Genomic DNA, 26,962 nt, shown 5'->3' on the forward strand with positions numbered 1-26,962 from the left:
TTACCTGTTTGTTGTTCTAAAGTTTTCTTTTAGTGGTTATGCAGCACACAGTTGGGATACGTCTGCACCCCATTCCCGGATAGTGGACTAGTCTTAACACTGCCATGTTGGATGGAACTGGCGCTGGGCTCTCTGGCGGCCGGACTTCCCAGGAAAGTTTTTGCCGTTTTCCGTGTTCGCTCGGTTGCTCTAGTTTTGACCTTATTTTGTGGAGGAGGGGGACCTCGCAATACATTCCTGAGCGGCATATTTTTTTGTTTCTGCAGTCTTGCCGACCCCTGGGATAAAGTGAACCGGTGTGCGGGGTCGGAGCCAGGCCACGGATGACCGAGGGATTGTTTATGTATCTTTTTGGATCTCTTAACGAGTTAGAGTCCGTATATACTTTATAAACTGATCCTCAATAATGAGTGGACATCCGCCGCCACGGCGGCAAACAAATGTCGGCTCGACACTACTGACTTCGCAGGAAAATGAATGTCTTTTCAACCACCTCGGCAGGAAATGCATCGTAAGTTTTCCCATTAATTTGTTCTGTGATAGCGGGCTAAGAAAAAAAGGCTAATGCAGCTAACTTGCACCGTGTATCCCGTCCCGAGAAGGAAAATAAAGATTAGCTGTTAGGTGTAACAGTGCGTTTATGGCCTACAGTTTTTTGTTTTGATTTTAGGGTTTGTGTTGACTGAGAAACATTTGGGATTTCTAACTTGTAAGGTTTGTTTTGACAGTCCAGGCGGCCGGAGAGGGCAAGTAGGTGTAGCGATTGTGTCAAATGTCCCGTTTGCGACGGTGACATTTGGGAAACGACAAGTTTGATTTTACCCTCTGGCCTGAGCCGGTATGATTTTTATCTTGAAGGCTGGACACACCTGAAATCACTCAGGAAATCCTGAAATTCCGCTGTCATTAGCCTAACCGCATCGAGCCTAGCACTGGCAGAGTGCAGTTAATAGTCGGGGTATTGGAGCTGTTAAACCCATCAGCGGAAAACGGGGCAAAGGAATGATTTTTCTTTTTTTTGCACTGGCATTACATAACGTGGCTGAACCTAGGTTGTTTTCGGGAAGTGTGTCCCCCGAAAAGAATGTGCCGAGCAGGCTTGGCTGAGCTCTTGACAAAGCTGACGAGCCGAGAAGCCCTCTGGTAATGCAGGACTTGTCAGTCACAAAAAATCTGACGAGAATCTGTGGGAGTAGCCCGATGTACCGGTGGGACTGCAGTCAAGACCACTAGTGCAGTGTCACGACTCAATGTTGTAAAATAGCCTAATGTTACGTAACATGTTTAGCATTCAGCTGATTCATTTTTATGTCCTCATTAAGCACCATGTCTTGGAGCGACCCACATCCAGTAGATCATAGTGTTATCTCAAGTAACAGATATGCAGCTGCACCTTCACTTCTCCACAGCAATGTCTGCATGTCTTCTAAAAGTTGCATGTCTCATTCTATTGACATTATGATTCCTCATTTCTTTGTGGGCTGACACAACAGAATGGCCATCAGCTGACCATAAAAGAAACTGGGGGCTTAGATCAGTAGATATTTGCCTTCCAAAGAGTCTGTGGCTTACCACAGCCCACATTTAGTTAATGTTCGATAGTGTCACACCCATATTGCTATCTGTTAAATTAATCTATTAGACCACTTATCACACTCCAGAGTTGGGTAATCTTGGCAAAGAGTATTTAGTTTACTTCCTAATTAAGGTCAACAAAATTGTTGAAAATTAAGCGTATGACAGGTTATTTTGAGTTTCAGTTTTACTGTTTGATTTATACTTTTTTTTTGTATTGCTGTGGAGCAGTTTGGTCCCACTATGTTGCAAATGTTACCCTGTGGTTTCATCATGAAAGAATGGCACACCTTCACCTGTTATTGATTACCGTTGCAGAGGAGGCTGGTTTTAAAGTCCAGGTTTTCCAGTTCAATAAAGTGGTCTGTTTTTGTGCGCTCTACGGGAGGCGAGGTCAACAACAGGGATATTAAATTCTCCACTGCCCTTTCTTAGTGACTTGCATGTAATCTGTTCCTGGGTTACTTCCTCATAGTAATCATTGTTTCCTGTAATTGTGCATAGTAAAGGTGTTGCGCTTGATTGACATACAACTGTGTCTTCCTCTTTGCTGCACTAAACCAACCATGCTGTTTGAGATGCTTGTGTGTGCGTATGCACACATGTTTGCTTTGGAAAGGCCATACTTCCTGTCCCATGACACAGTATATCAAGCCTGTATGAGGTCACACGGTTGGATGTCCCGCCTCCTCCTTAGACACAGGTTTCTAAGGTGTGCCTGACAACTATGCAACCAGTTTTAAACCCCAGTAACAGGCTTCATCTGGCTTTCTGGCAGTTGTGTCATACAGCATGTGACTGAGACGTGCACTGAGGAACATTCCTCACAGTCCTACGCTCTTGTGTGTTTCTACACGTCTTTTCATTGAAGAGTGAGTTTGGAAGAGACAAAGTGTGTGTGTGTGTGTGTGTGTGTGTGTGTGTGTGTGTGTGTGTGTGTGTGTGTGTGTGTGTGTGTGTGTGTGTGTGTGTGTGTGTGTGTGTGTGTGTGTGTGTGTGTTAGAGAGGCTCGGGGGAGAGGGAGGCTGGAAGAGACAGACATTGTGTGTGTCTCAATCTAATTAGAATATCCACCAAGTGATGTAGTGGCTGACCGAATGGTTGGCGCTCATGCAACACAATTGTTAATCAGAAAATGTAAAAACCACAATAACTGTTGTTTAACCTTTTTCAGCACCATCATCTTTCTAATCGAGACAGCTCTTACCTACCAGAGTTGCTGTATCTGTAACAGCCTTGTTTGTATACTATTCCTTGTTACAAACTAACAGACCTTTTTATATATAAAATATATCTAAAGCATGAAAGTTTCCCTCAGATTGTTTCCCTTATAACACCTTTTTAAAATATGAATTTACCTGCTTCTATGAACGTTTAAAATGTAATATATGCCATAGAGCTGGGCGATAGAACGATATGTATTGCGAAATAACTTTTTCTCGATAGAAAAATTAATCTACTGCGATAGACCTCACCGCTCTTGTCCTCTTAAAAAAAGAACAGCCAATCCAAATTAAGTAGCGCAGAGCCGAACCAATCACAGCCGCAGCGTCACGTCACGTGACTTGTTACGTACAGCACAAGTGCCAAGCCGCACATGTGTATTTGTTTGGGAAGCAGCCAGCCGCCGTGCCGCCCGGGTAATGGAGGAAATGAGTGTGCCGACTAGAGAAAAGTCAACCGAGAGCATGACCGAAGGTTACCGAAGAGAAAACAGATGATGGTTCCGATGCCGGAGAGATTGTCGAAAGGAAGAGCCATAGAAGTTCCGTAGTGTGAAGGTATTTCGGCTATTTCAAATCTGACAAAAAACAGAGTAGCGCGCACTGTAAATTGTGCCGAAAGCAAGTCTGGAAATACAATAAAGCGGTGCATGCTCAATCTCTGACTGGAAGCGCTAATTCGTCATTCGGCTTTTGTCAGACTAAAGTAACTGTTAAAACTGTTTGAAAAGCTCAGCTATACAACAAGGAGAGATTGAGAATTTCCTTTTAGTTCTCAGTTTATTTGATATTGACAAAAGTTAGTCAATTTTGTCTGATCTTGTGGGGCGATCATGGCTCAAGAGTTGGGAGTTCGCCTTGTAAACGGAAGGTTGCCGGTTCGAGCCCCGGCTTGGACAGTCTCGGTCGTTGTGTCCTTGGGCAAGACACTTCACCTGTTGCCTACTGGTGGTGGTCAGAGGGCCTGGTGGCGCCAGTGTCCGGCAGCCTCGCCTCTGTCAGTGCGCCCCAGGGTGGCTGTGGCTACAATGTAGCTTGCCATCACCAGTGTGTGAATGTGTGTGTGAATGGGTGGATGACTGGATATGTAAAGAGCTTTGGGGTCCTTAGGGACTAGTAAAGCGCTATATAAATACAGGCCATTTACCATTTTTGATCTTCTGTAAAACAAACTAAGATTTATTTTTAGAATTAATATTTTGTTTCTAAGTGGAATTGAAAATTTAGTAGTCTTTTTTGTTTGTTCTATTTTGAAACTTAAACGCTTTAGCGGCTGCCTTTTGTGTAGTTTGCAATATTTGCCTTTATTTATCTGAAAAAGTCTCATGTTCCTTAAGTACATCTACCCTGTTGAATTTATTATGGGAAATAAATATTTAAATCAAAACAAGCTGCTGATTATTTCACATTTTACTTGTGAGCAACGGCACATTTAAATCTTACAAATATAGTTATTTGGCTTATATCGTGATAGATATCGTTATCGCCTGAAATGAAAAAAACATATCGTGATATGAAAAAATCTTATATCGCCCAGCTGTAATATGCCATAGGGCTGGACGATATATTGAGTTTTGTTTTTTTTAAAAATCAATATTTTTATACGAGATATAAGATGTGACAATATCCTTTATATCGATATAGTCTGTTCTCTTATAATTATAGTTGTGGAGCCACAAGTTTGCCTCTCTTTCGTCCACTTTTGTCTTTACGCAACCTTACTCGGCCTCACCTCTTTCCTTCACTAAACACAACTCCCCCTCCTCCCCCATCGCTTCACCTGCAGGCAGAGACAAGATGGACATGGCAAATCTCCGTTAACGAGTTACTGCGCATCGCCCCATGCGTGGGGCTGGACAGCGTCAACGTGTTAACGAGCTAACCACGCTAACAAGCTAACCACGCTAACAAGCTAACGTGGTTAGCTCTATATTAACATGCTGTATGTTAATAAAAGTGCCTGTGTGACATCTGGGACGCAGCTTTGACTAAGAACTCTCTTTTTGTTCTTACTTTATGGCTTTAAAAAAATATCGAGATATATATCATATATCGCCATCCAGCTAAAAAATATCGAGATATGAATTTTGGGTCATATCGCCCAGCCCTAATATGCCATATGTGTTAAGTGGGTTAATCTTGCAAAATAAGAATGGAAGTGGTGCACATACATATGGATTATCAACTGTAGAAATCCCTGATTTAAAACTGTGAAACCACCTGAAGCATAACCTTGTGTATTAAACACATTTCATCCTCCAAAATCATGCATTGAGAAAAAGAGACACCTACAGGTTCACGCACAGTGGTCTCACTCATTAGTTTTACTCATTGGTATTCCTTGTGCTGTTTTACCATCAGCAACACTGACTTGGCAAAAGGTGGAAGGCGTCCAATTCACGCTGTGTGTGTGTGTGTGTGTGTGTGTGTGTGCGCGTGCATGTGCACATGCACAGACTGCTTGATCAGCAGTCCTGTCCTACAGGAAGTCCCGTGGTCGGCCTCCTCTGGTGATTTGTGCTGGAGAAGGGGAACGTGACTCCTTTTTCACTCCACCTTTCCCCTTTTGTGATTTTTTTTTTTTCTTCTTTCCTTCTTTCCTTCTTTTTAGTCTCACTTTACGTCTTATGTCATCTGTTTCTTTCCCTTTTCCTTGGCTGTCTTTTGTATTTCTTGTATTCTTCCTACTCCCCGTTAAACATAGCATTGAATGTCCAGAGTTTAACAGATAAACATGAGCCTAGTGGTCTGAGGTGTGGACACAGGCCTCTCCATGTTGATTTTTTTTTTTGTTTGTTTGGGGTTTTTTGTACTTTACCTTCATATCTTTACCAGCTGGAAGAAGATCTAGTAATGACAATAATGAAAAAGCTTTAACAAAATAATTACAGGAGCAGATTCTCAGTGTTGTTGCTTCCTGCTGTTTTTTAGAAGTCTTTCTGTTGTTTTTATTAGTCTACATTAGTACAGACTCACACAGCAGCAGAATCAATTTGTAGTAGTTGTACATGTGTTACACACATGGCACAAAAACAAAGTAATTATTACTCCACACTTTTGAGGGCGGATCAGTCTAAAAGGAATACGCTGCATTTACTTTCGACAGGTGACCTGTCATACAGTTACAGTTGATACACTGTTGGTATCTTACTAATATGGATAGTTTGTGACATGGTCTCTCTAATTATCACTATAGCTGACTACCAAATTCTGAAACATTACACATGCTTTCTCTTTTCCTGTTGATTCATCTCAGCAGTGGTCTGATTTTTCTATTAAATTTCTGTTAAATTTTTGCATTTGATTCCTGCAATCACCAAGGGTGGAAGTGCTCTTTAACCATAAATTGCTTCCTGAGGAATTGAAAATAGAAAGAAAAATTGTAATGTGTTACTAATACAGATAGTGAACTATGTTACTTGATCTTTTACTTGTTGTCATTACTTGCTTATACTAGCTTTCGTTTCTTCCTTTTAATCGACCCCATGTTTATAGTTATATTGCATTAGATTGTGTGCTGCCTGGGCAATTGCATGGTGAGGTCAGTACACATGTAGAAACTAAGTGTTTGAGGATAAGTGCATAAGAGAGAAGAAGAGGGAATTAATTCACTAGAGAATGGTTTGGTGTGTAGGGTCCTTTTGGCCGGGGTTTAATGACGCCATACTCAGAGCCCCACTTCCTGCAGCCTTTGGCCCTGTCAGGAGCAATCAGCACTCTATGGGAGGATGAATCCATAGAGCCTCAAACCTTGGATACCACACAGGCCCTGTTACTGTGAAAATGCATTACAAAACAGAATTTAAATGATTCTTTCAATCCTGGCTATTTCTGATCAAAATCTAAACCACCAAGAGTTGTAGTGTTAAGAAATGTAATGATTACATAAATGCAGATAAAAATATCTTTTGCAGACGAGCTGAAAAAAAAACTGCCTGTTTTCTGTTGTCTCATTTAATGCTGTGTTTTAGTCATGCAGTTAGTGTGGCTATCATGGCCACTTCAGGAATGGGCTGATGCAGCTTTTTCCAGTTTGAACAATACAGACTTCTAAGCTAAGCTAGAGGTATCCAGTTAGAGAGGAGCTTTAATATAATAAGCTGTCTTCTTCACTCTGAGTAAGAAACTTTGAATCATCTTTTATGTGTAATTTTTTTTTAAGTTAAACTGTATCAAATGAATGCAATCAGCAATACAAATGTACTAAATTGGCATTCATCACTAAAACAATAAATTACAACAGGCTCAAAACAAGTGCTATGATAAATTAAGAATTTATTTACCTAATTTAATGTTGCATCTCATAATTTACACTTTGCTCATTTCAGCTAAGATTGAGTCATACTACAATACTGCATACTGCTGTGATACGGTTGCAACTGAGTGTAACAAAAGCCTTACCTTTCCCTGCTGTTAGTCTATTAGTTGAGCTAATGGGAGACAGGTGAAGGGAAATGATGTCAATCATATTGACATCACATTATGTTGCCATGATAGTACAGTAAATGTTTGCTGACAAGTATTTCTTGGTGCATGACAAAATTAAGAAAAGAAGCATAAAAAGAGATTTCAGTAAGAAGTAAGACAAAAGTAGTACAAACTCATTCTCATACTAAAGTGGGGTTTCCAACAGATTTTGAAAGTGTCTAAGAGTGACCAGAGTGAGAGTGAATAAGCAAGAAAGAGAGGCTCCAACACAAATTGCACTTAAGTTGATGCTTTATTGTAATGTTGAGTTGTCTCTCCCGCTATTGACCCAGTCACTGCTCCCGATCTGTGACATGAGAAAGACAGACCAATATAGAATTGAATTGAATAGATTGTCAGATATCTGTATTTTTTTTTTTTTTTTTTTAAACCAGGATGGGATCAGTATCAGATCCTAATAGGAGATCAGTTTGTCCCAGTATCGCAGCAGTTCCTCTGAAAGGCCAGGACTGCCATTTGTTTAGCTAAACTCAGCTTGTAGGAAGAGTGTGGAGTCACTGACTGGAAGCATTTTTCTTGCAGAGATATCAGAATTGGCATTATGAGGGCAATAAACAATGCTCAATGGTACCCTGTGTTTTATTTTAGCAGTTAAACCCAGCACAGTGGGCTTTTTTTTTCATATGCAGAAGAAAATTTATTTGCATTTTGACTGCAAAATCAAACTTTTAGTTTCAGTTCAATGGTAGAAGGAAGTGGAAGCTAATGAGGTGTCCATCCAGATATTCCAAGAATCATCATGATGACGTCTGCTGTACTGCAAAGACGAGCCTTGTGGTGTGGTTGTTACCAGTTTCAGTATTACATGTAGAATAGGATTTTTTCTGATGATACTGATCTTGTACTGTGACTGACTTTTGAGGATCTGTCCAAAAAAAAAAAAGAAAGAAGATATGGACAAAACCACAAAAGCCAGAAAAATGCCCCCCTCCCAAAAAATCCCCACAACAAATGTTTGTATATTAGAAAAGGGTGATTTACTTGCCCTGTTTTGGGGTTTTTTTGTTTGTTTTTTAACAAAACCTCTCATTCCCACTAAATTACAAAGAATAATCTAAGGGCTCCTCCATATGTTGTCTTAATACCTCCAGTACATCCTGGAACTCACTTTAGATGAGGCATTTCTTGTCGTGATGGTATTGCTTTCATGTATGTGTTAATGGCTGTGAACGTGGACCCCCTCAGTGTTAGAAACTCCCTGCAGCAACCTGTAAAAACTGCAGGTGTCTAACCCTGCCTTATGATCATGTCTCTGTGTGCACTACAGGTGTGTTTTTAGTGTGTTTGCACATAATATGATGCCTTTTTGTCTTAAACAAATGTTGGCTTCTTTGCCTTTTTCTATGCCTTTTATTGGGCGTGTATATGGGTTATGCGTAAATATAACTGGAATTTCTTTGGAATATTTAAATTAAGGAGATGCTGAAATGCATGCAATATTCATAATACATAATTGGAGTAATTATGCATCGAGTCTATATTGTACATGTCATTAAAAACTAGTGAAACTATCAGGGTTTTTTGTTGTTGTTTTTTTTACTTATTTTAAGGCAAGTGGGGTATTTCTGTTCTCTATCTGTATTTCATTTCTAATATTGCTTTATTCCTTTAGGATCCAGCTTGTAAATCTCTGGCACATGGCTGTATAAAACATGCTTTGTATAGAACATTAACACAGATATTTGCGATTCTCACTCTCCTCCTCCCTCTGTCCTTTTTTCCAGACATTGTCTTCAGGTGTGGTCCAGGTATTCACAGCAGATAGGAGCTCCAGCTGGAACAAGAAATGCTGCGGGGTGGCCTGTTTGGTTAAAGACAACCCCCAACGATCCTACTTCATCAGGGTCTTTGACATCAGGGTAGGTATATGGGAAGCAAGGGGCAATTCCGTGTGTAAAAGATGGCTTCTTATTGAGTTATCGTGATAATAAATTTCAGCTTTCTACTTGCCTTATTAGTTGTTTGTTTATTTATTTTGTATTCAGCCGTGCTTCTGTTTCTCCACAGGATGGGAAGGTGATGTATGAACAGGAGCTGTACAACAACTTTAGCATTAGTGGCCCCAAACCATACTTCATCACATTTGCTGGAGATGTAAGTTTTTTCCCTCAGCAGTTACATTTGTCTTTTTACTTATCTTTCTCAACCTCAGGTTAGTTGATAATATTTAGACCCCTGCTTTAAATTTCTTTTGTGTTAACTGTTAGTGTTGCTGAAAAATATTCTCTTGAAAGAAAGTCAGCATTTAGATTGTTCTGCAGTGTGTGACCAAGAAAGGATATCGATAAGGTTTTAGCGATACCTAGAGTAGGGGGGTGGCTCAAGACTTTAACACAGTAATGTACTAATGTGGGTTTTTGGTTTTTTGTTTGTTTTTTGGGGGGGATTGTTCAGCTGTGTGTGGCTCTGTTTTTGTGTACTGCTGAGTAAACATTACACCCATGCAGTCTCACATTTTAATGGAATTAGTAGGTACAAGTTGTACTTTCTGTAGCCAGTATGTGGCATTGAAAACCATAAGCCTATGTTTTGGTTCCTTATTTTTTGTTCAAATGTTCCTGAAAGCATGTCTACATCAGTTAAAGTTTACCACAGAGCATATTTCCTTCATCATAATCTTCATTCAGTCCAGAAATTCTGATGGAAACCTGCCATGGAAAGCATGTGTGACCAAACTTCCAGGTGTGCTTACCAAAAGGCACCACCATTAAAGTTACGGAACTAGAAATTTGAGCTTTGTGTCACTTCTAAAGCTTTTCATGTCACAAGACATCTTTATTTAAAGAGAATACAAACTGTTAGCACGGTGGATTAGACTTGAGCTGACCGTAAGCTTTACGGCACTGTTGTTCAGTTGCAGTATACGCATAATGGAAGTGTATTTGGAAACCCATAGATCAGCGGTCCCCAACCCCCGTGCCTCGGACCGGTAGCGGTCCGTGAGTCATTTGGTACCGGACGCGAGAGTTGAGGCTCAGGTGTGGTTTTCAGGGTTTTTATCGGTTTTTCAGCGTTATTTTGTTATCGTTTTTATCGTTAACTCGGTTTTCCTGGGTCTTTTCACGTGTGTTATGAATAAATCTTCCTTTTTTCAGTACCGGTACTAGTTTTTGTTGTATTTTTCCGAGACACCTTAAAGGCCGGTCCGTGAAAATATTGTCGGGGCATAAACCGGTCCGTGGCGCAAAAAAGGTTGGGGACTGCTGCCAGAGACTATCCATAGATATACAGAAGTACCAAAATTCTATTCATAACAGTTTTTTAATTTCTTTTCTGTTTTGTGTGTTCACAGACATGCCAAGTGGGTCTGAACTTTTCCAATGAAGATGAGTGCAAGCGTTTCCGGAACACTGCGGGAGAGCTAATGGGGAGAAAACTGAGGAAAACCGGTACCCACTTATTGCTATCACTGCTTCACCTTAGGTCCTAACTACTGATCTAACTTGCTGGGGGGAGAGAAAAATGACATAATTAGCAAAGTTTTGTCTTATGCTCAACAATCTGGTTTGTCTGATTATATTTCAAGCCAAATCATCACCATTCATCATTAAGTGGGAGCACAAGATCAAATACATTTCTAAACTTGTCATTTTTGAAACTGTTGGATGACAGAACTGGGCAAAAAAAGGTCTAAATTTCAATACATAAGCAATCTTAATCAGAGGTAGTCAATTAATGGAAGATGTGCCTTGGGGCCACATTTAGCTGTTCCTTATGTTTTTAATTTTTTCCTTTGTCTTTTTTTGCCTGGGTCTGTCTGCTGTTATCATCTGCTCTTCTCCTCATCTTATAAAGTTTTCAGAGCTGTTGGTAACACGTTCAGTGAGAGTACGATCCGAATACTGCCCTACTGTGACGTAGTCTTATTTAAAAAAAAAAAAAAAAAACAGATCTTCAGAGTCATCTTAACAGAAACCTCATAAAGTTGGTGCTGCCAAAAAACTTTCAAACATGTTAACAGAAATTGAAAGCTTTTAGGGGTTTTCCCCACGTACTTCCAAATGGTTCTTCCAAATGTTTCTTTTGACACAAATACCATCACATGACTTTTCAACCAAAACAAATGCATCATAATACTGCACCCAGGCTTTTGGGGAAGAAATATGCTGACTGTCCCAAGGGGGGCACTGCAGTTTCAGAATGAAATGTGCAGAACCAATCAATGATTCCTGCTTCATCTCTCAGGAGTAGAGCATTTCCAGTGCTTTCTTGTAATTTACTGAACATGGCGATTGGTTTGAGAAACCAGTTTTTAAATATTGCACCCCTAAACTATTGTGTCAGTATTTACAGTAACACTTGAATAGCTCCAGATTAAAACAAAACAGGGTCAGGCAGTTTTTCCTTCAGTTCATTTCTTCATGCACCAACAACTCTAAAACTCTCCACCTAAAGACAAAGTCATCCACACAGACTCTCATACTGAACATGAAACTGAAGAGATTCTTATCCACAGCCATCCAGATGCCTTCTCAGACTTGGCACTCAGTTCTTAACTTTGATTATCTTGTGCTTGATTAAAACCGAGCCGTCTCCACTCTGCTTGTTCTGCGGGTCATTTCCTGACCTTTGAATCGATCGTTCTCTTTCATATTTCCCCCTCAGCCCGCTGCATTCGGTGCTTAATCGTATCAACAAGGCTTCCTCTTTTTGATCTTCCACCTCAGGAAAACTCAAGCCATTAGTGTGTGTGTGTGTGTGTGTGTGTGTGTGTGTGTGTGTGTCCCATGTTAATTAACAACCTTTGAACTTCTAGAAACTAAATGTATTATTGTTAATATGAGATGCAACATCTCTTGTAAAGCCCTCTTGAGTTGTTGATAGTTTAAGTGTGGACTCTAGCTGGTGTGCGTGTGTGTGTGTGTGTGTGTGTAAGAATGTGTGATTTACTCCTTCTAAACACACTAACTGAACTCTGCTTGGCAATTTATTTTTTTCTGAATAACCCTCCATTCAGTGCAATACACGCACAATCCCGCCGAAACCTACAAATCGGCTCTCTTCTCTTTTTAACGTCTGTACTCTGACGCGCTCACACTCATCCGCTTCACATTAACACAGCCCACTACTTAGCACAGGAGTGTAATGACTTAATTTGTCTGTGTGTTCACAGAGAAGAGACGCGACCCTGCAAATGGTATGTTTTCCACTGTTTCTTTCTGAAATGATCAGAAAAGAAGTGTAAAGCCAGAGTCAGACTTGTGTCTGATGGTGTTGGCAAACATTTGTGACACTCTGCTCACTGTGTCATACTGGCAGGGTTTCTGCGTAGCTCATGGTTTCAACGATAGTTCATTTCTTCTTATACTGTGGAGGAAACTACATAGCTACATTGCAGTTTAACTGATAATGCCTACATGAAATGTAAAATGCTAACTACATATGCAAACTACATACACCTGTATAGTTTATTAAGACATAAGCTGTGGGATATGTCACATAGAAAGACTTAAGCATAGCATCTGTCTATTTTACTGAAATTCATGCTGACAAGAAATGCAAAAAGAGGTGACTTGGTCTGAAACAGACAAGGAAAACGTCAGGCCTACAGACTGATTGGCAACCCTCTGGCAATTGGTGGTTGCTTGGGAAAAATGTGTATTCTCTTACCAGTTGATGAGTGGCTACTGGAAGTTGCCAGTAGTCACAAGGTGAAAACTGATCACTTTGCGACCGATGTCACACAGCAACCACTCAGGGGATATACTGGGGTTTTTTCCCTAGCAACCAGAGGTTGCCGGAAGGTTGTCAACTGGTCTCTGGGCCTATGTGACTGAGGTCTAAGCTATCAGCTGGAATGACCTGCCAGTTGACAAGTCATAGGGCAAAACTTTCAACAAGCTTCCCCCTTTCCTGATCTATGGCTTCTAACCATAGTTGGGCGATATCTGGTTTTAGTTTGGTTTAAGTGTCTTTAATTAGCCCAGCTCATAGCTGGGAACCAGATTTCACTTGGTACCAATTCTGTTGTGATAAAAAGAGGTGAAGAGGAATGTGTGACACTATGGATTCATACTTTGCTACGTTAGTTCTCAAACACTTGTGACAATGAGGGAGAGTTGCTTACTTCCCACACAAAAACAATAAACCTTTATCATGCACTGGTTACCCAAACAGATGACCTTCCTAAAAGGGGATGTACAGAAGCGCAAGACTACAGTTAACTTAATGAAAATGGCACGGAAAAAACTAAACATACCTGAAAACTAAAAACTTGAAATGTCACTAGAATTTTATCAAAAGTCCCAACAAGCACAAATTCCAGAAACCCAAAGCTCCTCTACGAAACCCCTAAGTTCCTTGAAACACATTTGTAATCCTTAATACTTACTTTTAAGATTGAGTGGCTGTATTATGACAGTGATAATAATATACAGTCAAAACAGCCAGTATGCATCCTGAGAACATTTTGCCAGCATAGAGCTGTTCCCCTTTGTGAAATACAAAGTAAATAGAGAAGCTGCTTATAGCTGGAAAGACTAGTTGTGAAACAGCTCCAGGAGCAGCTCAAGAAGAAGTGATGTGTTTGACATGAATCATCTCAAGGTTTTTGATGTTGCCTGTTTTGTTTTTTTGGGATGTCTTTTTTTTCTCTCATAAACAATGGTTGTCTGCTATTTGTTTTGATTTGGGGGTGTTTTTGTTTGTTTTTTGTTTTGTTTTTTTAATGAATAATAAATGATTTACTGTATAAACAGTACACAACACATTGCAGGGTGTTATCAAAAACACAGCAAAGAAACTACATGCTCTGTTTCCTATTATTTGTCTTACTCCTTTTAAATTACCTTTAAACCGCCTGAGAAACATCAACATTTTGTGAGGCGATTCAAGGAAGTTTCATAAATATTTTCTTTGAATGACGGCTTGAGAACTTCTAAGAAATGTCTGATTTGGTATTTTTAATCCTGGTCGGTGTTGGAATGTAGAGCAAAACCATAATATGACACGACATTGCCCCGTAGTGGAGTCATGCCCTCGGTGTAGCGTCATTCTGCCGCTTAGTATGGTCTGAGTAAACAGATGGAATACATTTGTGGATGTGCAGACGCTTGTGTTCTGGACATGTGTCACAAGACACACAGCCTAGTTTGAGACAGCAGTGATGAAGTAGTTTTAGACTGGAAGATTTGGCCCATATATTTGTTTGTGTGCCAGCATAAAGAGGTATTAACTTAGACAAGTATTTGGCTGATGCTTAGATTGGGGGTAGGTTAATGGAATTGGGCATGATGGTATTCTGATTGTATACATAAACATCATGTAAATCAGCTCAGGATTCATATTTTGGACTTTGAGTTGGTATTCATATGCAGCTTTTTCAAGGTCAGAGTTGGAAATGACAATTCAAAAACTGGTTTCTAAAGGCAACTTGTTCTATATACCTGTGCCCAGTAAAGCAGCCACCTATCCACCTATCCAAATCCCATTTCTATCTTGGATTTGCCGTGCATGGTCTCTTTTTGTGGAAAGGTACTTTTTGCATAAGTAAGTTAGTCAATTTCCAAAGGAAATCCCTTTGGAATTTCCTCTCCATTCCTAACTGTCTTTCTCTCCTTTCCCATCACTGCATCATCACTCTGTTACTGTCATCTCTAGTCTGGTTTTTGCTGTCCTCTCCACTACTCCTGCTGCCTGGTTGAGCACTTGCCTGCTCATCAATTATCCTCATCTGCCCTCCCTCTCTCTTCATTTAATCAGTCTGTTTTCTCTCTCATGTTTTTATCTATCGCCCTGCCCTTCTCCCTCTTTCTTTCTCTCCACTGATTCATCATGTTTTAGAAACCCCAGAGATTATTGTGGGATTATGACATGGATGGGTTTTAATGGTTACGTAAAACAGAGGCACAAAATCCAGAATAACTTGCTGGGATTAGATATGTTTTGCAGGAAAAGGGAGGAGGTAGTGGACAGACTGGTGGTGAAATGATCACAGCCAGCCAATCCGGGCATTACAATCTTGACAGTAGGGAGTCGAAGGGGATGAATAAGCTTTAGCCGCTGGCTGGCAAAGTTTTGGCTCTTTCCCCCTTTCCAAATGCATTGTTGGATGTTAGCTTTTTCAGCTGAGGAAGGAACCATATAATAATCATCAGATGCAGGAAATCTATTCAGTAAATGAAGACTCGGATCCATCACATCTTCTTGTATCGTTTTGGAAGCAGAAACATCCTTCTGAACTGGATTCACATCTGACACAACGCAACAAGTGGATAGTCTTTGATTGATAGCTCAGACGTATTGTTCACCAGACATTTCTGCACCTCTTTTTTTTTTTTTCTTTTCTAAATTGAGAAAGAAGACCTGAGATCTTTTTGCTGCCTTTAAATCCGACCTCGTTCCCGCCTTATCTTTCATGCCAAGCCAACAACTACGATGATGTTCTGCACCACCTTTCTTTCTGCTCCTTCTGAGGAACTTAATTGTGAAGCTTCTGGAAGAGGAGCAACTATGGGAGGTGGAGGGCTGAGCCCAGGTAGCTGCCTGTCTTCCTTACATTGCCTGGTTCTCCCCCAGGATGAACTGTACCCATCTCTTTCTGACCCCACTGCTCGACTTTCCATCTGCTCTGAAGACCGAGCTTGCAACTTGGTGGACAAAGTGCTTGTAGACATCAGTGTGACCACCTGCAATGCAAGAAGCAGCAGGTGTATTTGGGATAACCTGAGAAGGCGACGCAGTCGGTCTGCATCGCCTTCACCCAGCAAAACGCCCAACAGTCCTTGTAGCAAGCTTGTCGGAGGTATGTCTTTCATTTGAGGTGCCAATTGAAAGTTGTACAATTCTATTGTAAAGGCTGGAGTTGTTTCGCACGATGGGATCAGAGATGCTCACTGCTGGGCTAGGAACAGTGATTGTAGGTTTCTTTGGTTGAGGATCCTTTAAAGGAGAGGCGATGTCTAAGGAACCCCTGAAAAGGTTAGCTATTAACAGTCCAGGCTACACAGCAGCAAGTGTGTTTTATTGCAGCCTAAGAGCAGTGAGTGATTTGATGACATGATGTGTCATCAAATCAGAGAAAGTGTGTTGTCCCTACTTTAACCTGGGAGAGTAATGGAAACAGTTTTTTGCAGCTTTCAGTTACACAGCACAATATTAGCATTAATCGGTAAATATTTTTACACGCCTTAGCTTTGGGTTCCCAAATCCCCATTCTGAGAACCACTGTGGTTGAGACAGTAGTAGTGCTTGCTTGTTGTGTGACTGCTGGTTTGCAGATAAAATTACCATGTGACTTATTGACTATATTGGTAATCTTGCATTGCCTGTGTCCATTCTCCTTCATTTTAATAGCTGGAAAACAAAAAACAAATGAACTTGTTCATTACTTTAGTATGTAAACAGACATTTTTCGTTGTTTGTGGTCAAATAAAGTCTGCTCTCTGTTCTGTGTATGCCTTCTCCTCTTGGACCTCCCTGGTTATGTAATCCATAATAAGAGCAAATCTATTAACTGTCTAGACCAAGGATGTCAAACTCATTTTACCTCACAGGTCAAACACAGGCTACTTTAATCTTATGTTGGCGGAAGCAGTGAAACTCCTATTTCTGTGAGTGTACAGAGAATTAGCCACACATTTAATCAATGAGATGTCTTACTGTATTAAAAAAACAGTATGTCTCAGTTTTTTAATTATTTCAGTGTTGTATGAATTGCTATTAGGGATGTCTTTATTAGCAGGAAAAGGTGTAACACTTGTGAAAATACAGTTAAAAGTCTAGAATTTATGTGCTCCTTCACATTTTCCAAAGTCATCCAGTGGGCCAGATTGGGGTCTTCCCCAGGCCTATTCTGGCCCCCGGGCCTTGTGTTTGAGACCCATTGTCTAGACAATTGATGAGGACCAAAACTGAAGAGAACAAGGTTTTGAACACGTTTTAGACAAAAATGTACAAAGTCTTTAGTCTTAATGATGTTTAGCTTCATCTCTCTGTCTTAACTAATGTGATTATTTAGTTTAAATACCCCAGGGAAGTATGAAAAATGCTATTATTTATCATATACTGAATATTCTGACATTGTTTTCTCACCAACAGATTTAAATAACATGTGCAGATCTCCACACAGTCTGTAATAGTCATTAAAGGATGATTTAAGCACATAAAGTAAAAGCACAAACTCTATTTCTATATAGAGCCAGGGTCACAGGTCATGTTTTATGGCTTGTTAAACACTTTTATGGCATTTTAATCTGAAGACAGTTCGTGCATTAGGCGTTTAAAGACACTTCTTTAGATGTAGGAGGAAAATCCTTTGTTGTTTTATATGAGCTGTAACTTTAGTACTGTCTTCTTCATTTTCCAGGACCCGCATTGCCCATGGCGACTGTCGATATCAAAAACCCAGAGATCAACAGCGTTCAGCGTTATCACAACAATTCTCAGATGAACAACATTGTGCACTCTTCCTTTCCTAAGAGGGAGAAAAAAGTCAAAGGGGGGAAGAAGAAGAGGTTGACAAAGGCAGACATTGGCACACCGAGCAACTTCCAGTGAGTGAGCCCAGGGTTGTTTGTTTAAGGTCAGAGGTAAACGCTGACCTTTGGTCTCCTTGGTAAACTGTTTTCCCTGGACTTTGTGCTTTTTCCAGTATTGTATTTTTTTGTAGGTCGTGTTTTTACCACTTACCATGAATTTCATATAAATTGAATGCCATACTTTTCCTACACAAATGCCTGGAGTTCACATAAGTGCAACAAATTGGACTGTCATGCATAAATTAAATCAGAGCAGCGCTGCAGAGTTTGACAGCACTAGGTGGCGCTACAGCAGCACAAAAAGCTTAAAAAGTCAGCTGTAATCCTGGTTCCCGCTTTGACAATTTGCTCTTTACAAAGCCTAATAATCCCACGTCACAGCCAGCATGAACTGCTGCACTATTACTCCATTTCCAAAATTTTAATAGCCATTAGTCAATCACCCATTTACCCTTATAAATAATACATTTAGTTAATTATGCAGCACTTGGAGAAATTACACATGTTGTATTTTATAATGTGGTTTTTAAGACACAGCAGGAATAATTAAATGAATTTTAAGCAGCGCTAACGTTGAAGGTAGTCCTCTGAGAAAGTCAAAAGTAGCATTTAAAGCTATGCTATGAGTTTCAGATGTCTTAAAATTTGATATAAAAGTTTGACACATTTGCACTGATGAACTTCTGCATCTGAAGAAGAGGTGAGGGGGTGGCAGCACTAATCCATTTAGTGCCATCCTACAGAATAAATAAACACATATCTTTGCTTTTACCTGACAAACACAGATTGGCTTTGCAGTTAATAGCTAATGGATCTTTGTCTGCTTTTTATTTGAATATAGGAAACATCATGTACTGTCTATGTATTCTGCCCCCTTCCTGAACACATCATGTCTCACATGCTCTCTCTTCTCCTTTTCTCACAGGCACATTGGACATGTAGGATGGGATCCAAACACAGGCTTTGATGTAAGCAGCATCCACAGAACCTAACACTAATATGTACATGTTTGTTGTGCGTGTCTGCACATGTCAGCTATGTGACCTCTAGACATTTGTGTGTAGCTCATCCATATGTCAAGTAGGCATCCCTCTTCTTGACAGATAGTTTAAATTTTAATACTGGCTCCCAAATATTAATCTGAGCTGTGTGGCTGAGCCATCCGGAGTGTTACACAAGGAGATTTTTTTTATTTATTCATTTTTTTTGGTGATGTAGGGAATCAACCCACATCTGCATAATCCATGGACTCGTTCCCAAAAAGCTTCATCAGTAACTCTGTTGGACTCTGGATGATAGCTCTGAGATTATACAGGTCAAAGAGACTTGGTCTCCCTGTAAATGAAAAAATGAATTTCAGATGATTTTGGTTTCATAAGTTAATGCTTTCAAGGAGATTTTTTTTTTTTTTTTTTTAAATGAGTGACGTCAGTCAAACAAAACCTGCTCACCTCTTAAATCCTCAGGCTTTTAAAACCTAGGCACAAATTGGAGGATTCATAAAAGGGTAAGGGATATATTTTATAATCTGTTCTTCAGGTACTTTTAGTAAAGTCAAAGTAAAGAACTTCCCCTTAAACAGAAGGTCTTTTTTTTAATAGTCTGCTTGAATCAATTTGTCAAACCTGTCATATTATTAGAAAGCCAGATTAAATGTCATATTGAGGTCTTCATCTCTTGCAACTTGATCTCGACTTGCAACAGAGCATTTTCTGCTTCCAGAGTCCACTCCTGTAACAAGTCCTACACAGACCTTTGGTAGCTCAGAACTGAAACCACCAGGTGGCACCATAACGGCTGATATTCTGGCCTTTTCTCGAGCCCACTCTTATTTCAGCTTTTTATTTAGAAATGTCTCCCCAAAACAACATGACATTGACAGAAAGTTACTCCTCACATTCAGCTTTTGATTTGGCTCAGAGTGCATCTCCTAAAACTTCAAAATATTCTTTGATATTTTCTTGAAAATATTTCCTTATAATCTTATTTCCGTGAACGATAAAGGTATTTTTCTAGTTGATGTTTGTCTGAAATTCCTGTTTGTACATTTGCAGCTGCACATAATCTGATTATCTGTGGGATAACCTGAACCTAAAGTGTAGGTGCAGAGGCTAAATGTCATGTTTAAATCTCTGTTTATTCTTCAGCTGAATAACTTGGACCCAGAGCTGAAAAACCTGTTTGATATGTGTGGCATTTCTGAGGCTCAGCTAAAGGATAAAGAGACCTCTAAGGTCATCTATGATTTCATCGAGAAGAACGGAGGTGTAGATGCTGTCAAAGATGAGCTGCGGAAACAAGGTACGGCCACAGAAACGAATATGTAGCCCGGGTTTTCATATCTTGATATAAGAAATAGGAATTTAACTATACTGTTAAATTTGATGTATGTGCGTGTTTGTGCAGGACACTCACCCTCTGAAAATGTGTTTAATGGGTTGATTGTCTTTAATTGACAATCTAACTAGTGTGGTGGTTTTATCCCCAGGTCCGCCCAGGTGGAGTGGTAGGTTTCTATGCATGACCTGCTGTGACTGTGCATGTAGAGTCAAACTATGAATCCGAGCTGTTTCAGGTCTTCAGTCTTTTTAGTAAGATGTTTGCTGTTTTGCACCTGATTGTTCTCGAGTTGGATGTGCTGTCGACTCTCTGGAGACATACCAGCTGTTTGTCACGTTAGACAGGTTTCCTTTGTTTCACGGAAACATTGTCCTGCAATGACACTACTTTAAATACTTTGTTTCTATCTAACCTCTCACATGAACTTCAGCCACACTTGTAAATGTTTGGCCCGTCATGTTTTAAACACTTTGCACGTGAATTTACGTTTGTTTAACCAGGCTTTAGTCGTCAGTGAAGCAGAGCCAAACTAGCTTTTTGAGCTTTGGAAAGCATGTTTTTAAATGGTGTTCACATACTTGGAATGGGGATACGAAGTCCAATTTGGGAGTATTAACATCTTTCTTTGAAAGTTTGTGGACATTTTTTTTTCTCAATACAGATTTTGTGAACAAAAAAACCCCACCAGTTATTTGCAAGAAGGCTGCTCCTTCACTCAACTCTGTAATTGCATGGCTTTGCGCAAGAGGACCTGACGAGCACTTCTTGACTGAGATTCCTTAAAATCTTTAGGAATTGTCCAGATTTTCCTCTGCCCTTCATTAAAATTATATGTAGAGAATAAAAAGGAAAAATAACCTGTAGGGGATACAGTGTGAACTACAAATGGTTCAATCACAAGTTTCTGCTTTAACCTTTTTCTTCTCCTCCTTTTCTTCAGCACCTCCACCTCCACCTCCATCCAGAGGCGGCCCTCCTCCCCCACCCCCACATCACGGCTCCGCCCCTCCCCCACCACCACCTCCCGCACGGGGACGAGGTGCACCTCCACCTCCTCCCCCCTCCAGAGCTCCCGTCTCTGCACCCCCGCCTCCCCCTCCATCACGGCCAGGCATATCTGCTCCACCGCCGCCTCCTCCCAGCCGCGGCCCACTCCCGCCACCCCCTCCACCGGTCCACGCATCCCTTCCCGTTGCACCTCCCCCACCACCCCCGCCTCCCCCCTCATCCGGCGCTGGCGCACCACCTCCTCCTCCTCCCCCGCCACCTCCTCCTGGCCCTCCACCCCCAGCTCCTCCACTCGCCACAGAAGCTAACGGAGGGGACAGCAGCCTGCCGACATCTGGAAACAAGTCGGCGCTGCTGAGTCAGATCAGAGAAGGAACCCAGCTTAAAAAGGTGGAGCAGAAAGAGAGGCCAGCATCCAACGTGGGCAGAGACGCGCTTCTGGACCAAATCCGACAAGGAATCCAACTTAAAACTGTGAGTATTCATCCATCCCACACGGCATCTCTCCATCCGCTGTGCTTTCTTTGCGTGCTTTAACCACCACGTTTTATGTATTGTCTTTACAGAGGGACGATAATAATGACTCAGCACCTGCCTCACCAGCCCCATCATCAGGCATTGTTGGGGCCCTCATGGAGGTGATGGAGAAAAGGAAAAGGGCTATTCACTCTTCAGGTACTTTCAAATATATCAGTCTTTATCACCTACTCAGCTATCGCTACAACATATATCTGTAGTTAAAACTAGGACTATCTTTGTTTCCTGTTGACTACCAATTTTTACCTCTCAGCCAGAAAAGGCCGATGGGGTATGACCCCGGCATTTGTGAATGCGATGACTGAAAAAAACCTGTCTGACTGACTATGAGGCAGTGTAGGATTTTCAAACTGATACCTTAGATGCATCTACTAAAAATCTCAGATGAGTTTCTATCTCAGTGGCCTTGACCTGAAGGTCAGAGGTCAAGTTTTCCACCCGTATTGAACATGATTTTATTAGTAAAGCATTTAAATTCAAGCTTACCTGACACACTGTTAGCAGCCTATAATAAGTACTGATGTAAATCACCCTGCAAAAAAGGAATGGAAGTGATCTTTATCAGTTAATTTCATTGGCTGTTTTACATGGAACAAGGTAGGGCAGCCTTGAGTCTCTTAGTGTTTTTCCACTTTTAGTTGGCATTCACACAAATTCAGCTCCATATATCGAAAACGGTTTCACATGAAGTCAATGCAAAGTAATGAAACTTTCTTAAGCTATTCTTGTGCTACGCAGTCATCGGACAGTTTTATAAACTGAAATACAACAAGGGGAAAAAAAGCTTGTCGTCGATCTCGGAGCGTTTTCCCTGAAGAGGCTTGTCAGCACCACCAAGTTTACACCAACTGCAGTCATTTGAACGTCATTTACTCTAAATCTGATGACATTTAAAGAATACAATGGAATAGAGTAGCCCTTTATTGTCATTGTACACGTACAACCAAATTGTGGAACAACTTCCTCATCAGTCGAACATCCTCATGATTTTTTGTTTTTCACTTTCTCATTTAAAAACAAAACAAAACATGAAAGTCACCCTCAGAGAATTTTGAACAACAGTATAATTCATCATACATAGCCTCTGTGTAAATATTGCTGTTTTATTGCCTGCATTAAGCACTTTTCATCTCTTTCAGCCTAGATAACATGATTTTTCTTTCTACAGATGAGGATGATGATGATGAAGATGATGAAGACTTTGAGGAGGAGGATGAGTGGGATGACTAGTGTTTGTTTGTTTGTTTTTTTTCTTTTTCTCCCCTTCCCAAACCCCCCATTCCTCAATTCCCCAACCAAATGATCACAACACTAAAATTGTATTTGGAAAAAGAAATCGTTAATTTCAAAATTATTAATGTAAATGTTCTATTGATTTGCTGTATATTTTTTGTTGCCTTCATGCCTTTTTATTAATCTGTGCAATACCTCATTTAATCTGTAAATGTTTGTCATTGTCATCTTCGGTCGTCGGCCCTTCATCTTCTCCCTTTACGCCTTATTGGCTGGATCTGTCTCTTGATAGCAATATGTCTCATCTCTCATTTTAAGTGTCCCTTGCCCCCCCACATCACTCCCTCATCTGTCACTCAGGCATCTTTCATATCTGCTGCCTCCCATTGCACACGTTCCCAGTCGTCAGTTTAACGTGCAATTTTATATCAATTTGTCTTTCAAATTTCAGAGTTAAATGTAGTTTTGGGGTGGTAACTTACAAAACAGGTCGCCACAGATCTTTTGATTAGTCGTATCATCGTTGTTCATTAGGAGGGAAAAGAATTAACTATTTTCATACCCTACTGCTCTGTAGTTTATTTTTACGTATTCAAATGATCCTAGTTTAGCACTCATATTTTCTTAAAACAAAGAGGATTTTTGGAATATTTAGCTTCATTTGTTGTGGACTGTAAATTTTCTCCAGAGTTTGAGTCTTGTTATATTTTTGCACAGATTAAAAAGAGGAGACTCGCTGCATGAATACAGGACATTTTTCAGGTCTGCTTCATTATGGAAATTACATACGCTTTAGGTAATGAGACAGAAATACACCTGAACATGAAGCTTTTTTTATTTCATTTGTTTTTAAACACACAACACTACATAGAGTACATGAATGGAGGTAGCCCACAGTGTTATGGCAGGCTATCTGTTGTGATTTTTAGGGTTTTGGGGTGTGTTTTTTTTTTTTTTTTCTTTTTTTTTTTCCAACAACACTAAAGATTCAGCTGAATCTGTGTTCTGTTTTTTTACAATAGCAAGCAGAGTATTAATAAATGCCTGTTTGTTGAAATCAGGTCATTCATCATGTAAAACTTGTGGAATAAAGACATTTTAGTTTTCATACCTGATGCTTATCATGGGTCCATATGCAAAGTTACTGTGCAGAAACACCAGGGCTAACATCATGTACTTCCTGCTATAGGAAGAAATGCATTCATGGCATTCTTCTAACAAGTATCATTATTTTAGCTAACTGTAAATCATGAGGTGTAACATAGGAATTACTTCCATAAAGAACTCTGTGGTTAACAGTTCTCTACAAAGACTAAAGATGCAAGCTGTCATTTGATCTGAACTAAAAAAAGGAAAACGGTTATCAGCAAGTTTAACATTTTTTATTTAATGTTAAATAGGACAAAATACTTAAGTCACAACTAGTTAAAAATCTGCTTAATTGTTAGAGAACTGTAATTTCCACAGTTGTGCAAATTCCTTCTAACCTGTTTGTCTGTAAAGTGATATTGTATAACAACTTTTGCTAAACAGCAGTTGATAAGTTTTCCTTTAGTGCTTTCTGTCTGAAAGGTTCTGCAAGATATGGTTAAAATTATCCGTCAGCACAAACCATCTTTTCCTGAATGTGTGGAATAGCTTGCTTATTTCCTACAAATTTAGATCTTAATTACAAATCAAGTTAAAATTTCAAGTTGGGTCTGTCAAAATTTTGATTTAAATATATCTCAAAATTTCAAGGTTTTTTTTGTTTGTTTTTTTTTGCATTGGCAGAAAATGGCTTTAGAAGCTAAACAAAATTATGACAGATAATGGAAAATAAAGAAGGCAAGTCACTTCTACTAGTGAGCAATGGTGACAAATGACAGGTATTGGTAAACCCTGTATTATAAAATTAGCTCTAACAGCAGCCATAAATGGAAAATGTTAACATTTATCATAAAGTAATATATTTTCTGTTATTGTTGGCAAACATTAACCATTAGCATATGTTTATAGCACACATTAAACCCTTGGCCTCAAAAATAGAAGTAACCTGACTTCCAACCTGTACATAATCAGTGAAGCATCATGAAGACTGATTGGTATGGTTTAGCTAACCATATGCTAGCTGCTTATGCCAGAACAATAAACGTGGCAGAGAAAACCGTGAACCGAACTAAGTAAGGGTGAGGAGTACCGCTCGCCAAGAAAGGGGGGAAAAAATCTAAAACCTGTTGCTGTGTCATAAGTTGTCATGTTTAGTAATTAAACCTTAAAAAAGCATATTAGCATTCCAGTCTGGGTAATTTTGCTAATACGTTTCTGGATAATTAAAAAAAAAAAAAAAAAAGGCCAATACAACACTCGCAGTGCGTGAAGTTTCTTGAAAAATACTGTGATTGAAAACATTTAAAGCTTTTCAAACTATAATTCCTTTCCTTCTGTTTGCTGTTTAAGAAAACAAATATTTCCTTCAAATTATGTCTTTGAGAGACAAATTGCCACTTGCTTGATTTTCTAACTGACCTCTTTTTTTTCTTTTTTTTTTCTTTTTTTCTTTTTTTTTTTCTTTTTTTTGTCAAATACTAAGATACTTCTTGGGAGAAAAACTAGCCATGTTTTGCTGATGTTAGCTTCTGTAGGTAACTCGGTTAATAAGACGTTGTGAATGCCAAGTCTTACCAAAAAGGCTGGACGAATAATGACTCTTACAATGTACACTCCAATAAAAGGTTGATATATACGTATTTTGTTATTTGGACTCGTTGCTATGTTTGTTGTTTGTTTTAACCTTCACATCTTGTCACAATGGATGTCTCCTCCAATCTTTGCCTTTCGTACAAAACCACTGGTAAATCTTTTGTTGTAGGTCTCACAAGACATGGTAACATTCCTTTTCTATAATGAAGAGGTCAAATGAAAGGAGATCACAATCATGTCAGTCCAGCATGTAATGTGAGCAAGGAATGTAGGTCCCATCACCTACAGATCTGGAAACAGCTGGACAGAGGATTATCACAGCCTTTACTGACCCAGGTAGAATAAAGGGCAAAACATGGCTGCAGTCCTGACTGTGAATTTCAGCTGTTGATTCTTAAAATTAAAAAAAATAAGACTTTTTTTTTTTTTCCCCTTGTGATCAGAATGAGCTCATGTGAGGTAACAAGATAATAGTAGTCCAGTCCATTGAGGCTGTGTTACCTTATTTGACAGGAGTCTGTAAATCTAAGCATGCATTTCTTTGTATTTGGTGCCACTTGATGAATATCAAAATGCATTATACTCTAAGTAAATGAAGAAAGCTATATACACGCACAAGACAGACACAAACACAAGAAAGAAAGACTGAGGAAATAATAATTGGCCTTTCCATGTTATTTATAGACATGTATTGACCACAACAGCTCTGTGCTTTGGTCATTTATTTTTAGTAAATAGCCACATCAGCTGGTCTGTTATCTTCCCTGTCTTCTGGTGAGCTTATGAAAGGGATTAGGGCAGGTATGGCACTTTCCATCAGTGTGCTCCTACTTTGATAGACTACTTCCACAGAGACCAGCACACACAAAGAGAGAAAAAGCTTTTATATAAGCAGAAGCACTTCTGTGAAGTTTTTGTGTGTTTAATGGGAATGCTTTCAAAGATATTATGTCATTTTCTTCCTTTGAATATGGAATTTTTCAGTTAGTGAATGCAGAGGACCACTAAATATGTCCTTACCACTTTCACTGTAACTAGTATTTCAATGACCCTGAGCCAGTTTATTGAAAAAACAAAAAGGATGTTGGGCAAGTTCATTGGCCAGTGAGACAAACTGGATAAATTACTCAATTATATTTATGCCAATATAATTCCTTGATCAAAGGTTAAATTTGATACTCCCATCCATCAACCCACAGATTGTTGTACACAGTGACAGCACAGCTAAATGCGGTGTATCTGATATCCCCGTATTGGTGTTGTTTCTATATCATAATAATGTTGGTTCAGCATTGAAAGCCAGATTAAAAGATTAAAAGCCACTGACCAATCACGTTCTTGTGATGTCATAAGTTTGAGATCTGGTGGAAAAAGCTAAAACCATTAGCTAATTTCTTG

The 26,962-nt window shown here is 39.7% G+C and overlaps 1 protein-coding gene across 3 annotated transcripts; it reads left to right on the top strand.

The window, feature by feature from the left end:
• LOC308399347 (actin nucleation-promoting factor WASL-like) lies at positions 1–25,440 on the top strand. Of its 3 annotated transcripts, XM_080886567.1 has the most exons (12): positions 2–511; positions 9,011–9,145; positions 9,294–9,380; positions 10,579–10,675; positions 12,400–12,423; positions 17,593–17,779; positions 18,690–18,732; positions 19,912–20,065; positions 20,253–20,270; positions 21,045–21,586; positions 21,679–21,787; positions 22,818–25,440. In XM_080886567.1, the coding sequence occupies exons 1-12, from the start codon at positions 407–409 to the stop codon at positions 22,877–22,879; spliced, it is 1,563 nt and encodes a 520-aa protein (XP_080742693.1). In that variant the 5' UTR covers positions 2–406; the 3' UTR covers positions 22,880–25,440. The 3 variants fall into 3 exon arrangements, with proteins under 3 accessions (XP_080742695.1, XP_080742693.1, XP_080742694.1); XM_080886569.1 differs by lacking the exon at positions 12,400–12,423 and having other exon boundaries at positions 1–511; XM_080886568.1 differs by lacking the exon at positions 20,253–20,270 and having other exon boundaries at positions 13–511.
• Positions 25,441–26,962: the final 1,522 nt, after the last annotated feature.

This window comes from Rhamphochromis sp. 'chilingali' (assembly GCF_963969265.1).
Source record: "Rhamphochromis sp. 'chilingali' genome assembly, chromosome: 7".
NCBI classification, from domain to species: domain Eukaryota; kingdom Metazoa; phylum Chordata; class Actinopteri; order Cichliformes; family Cichlidae; genus Rhamphochromis; species Rhamphochromis sp. 'chilingali'.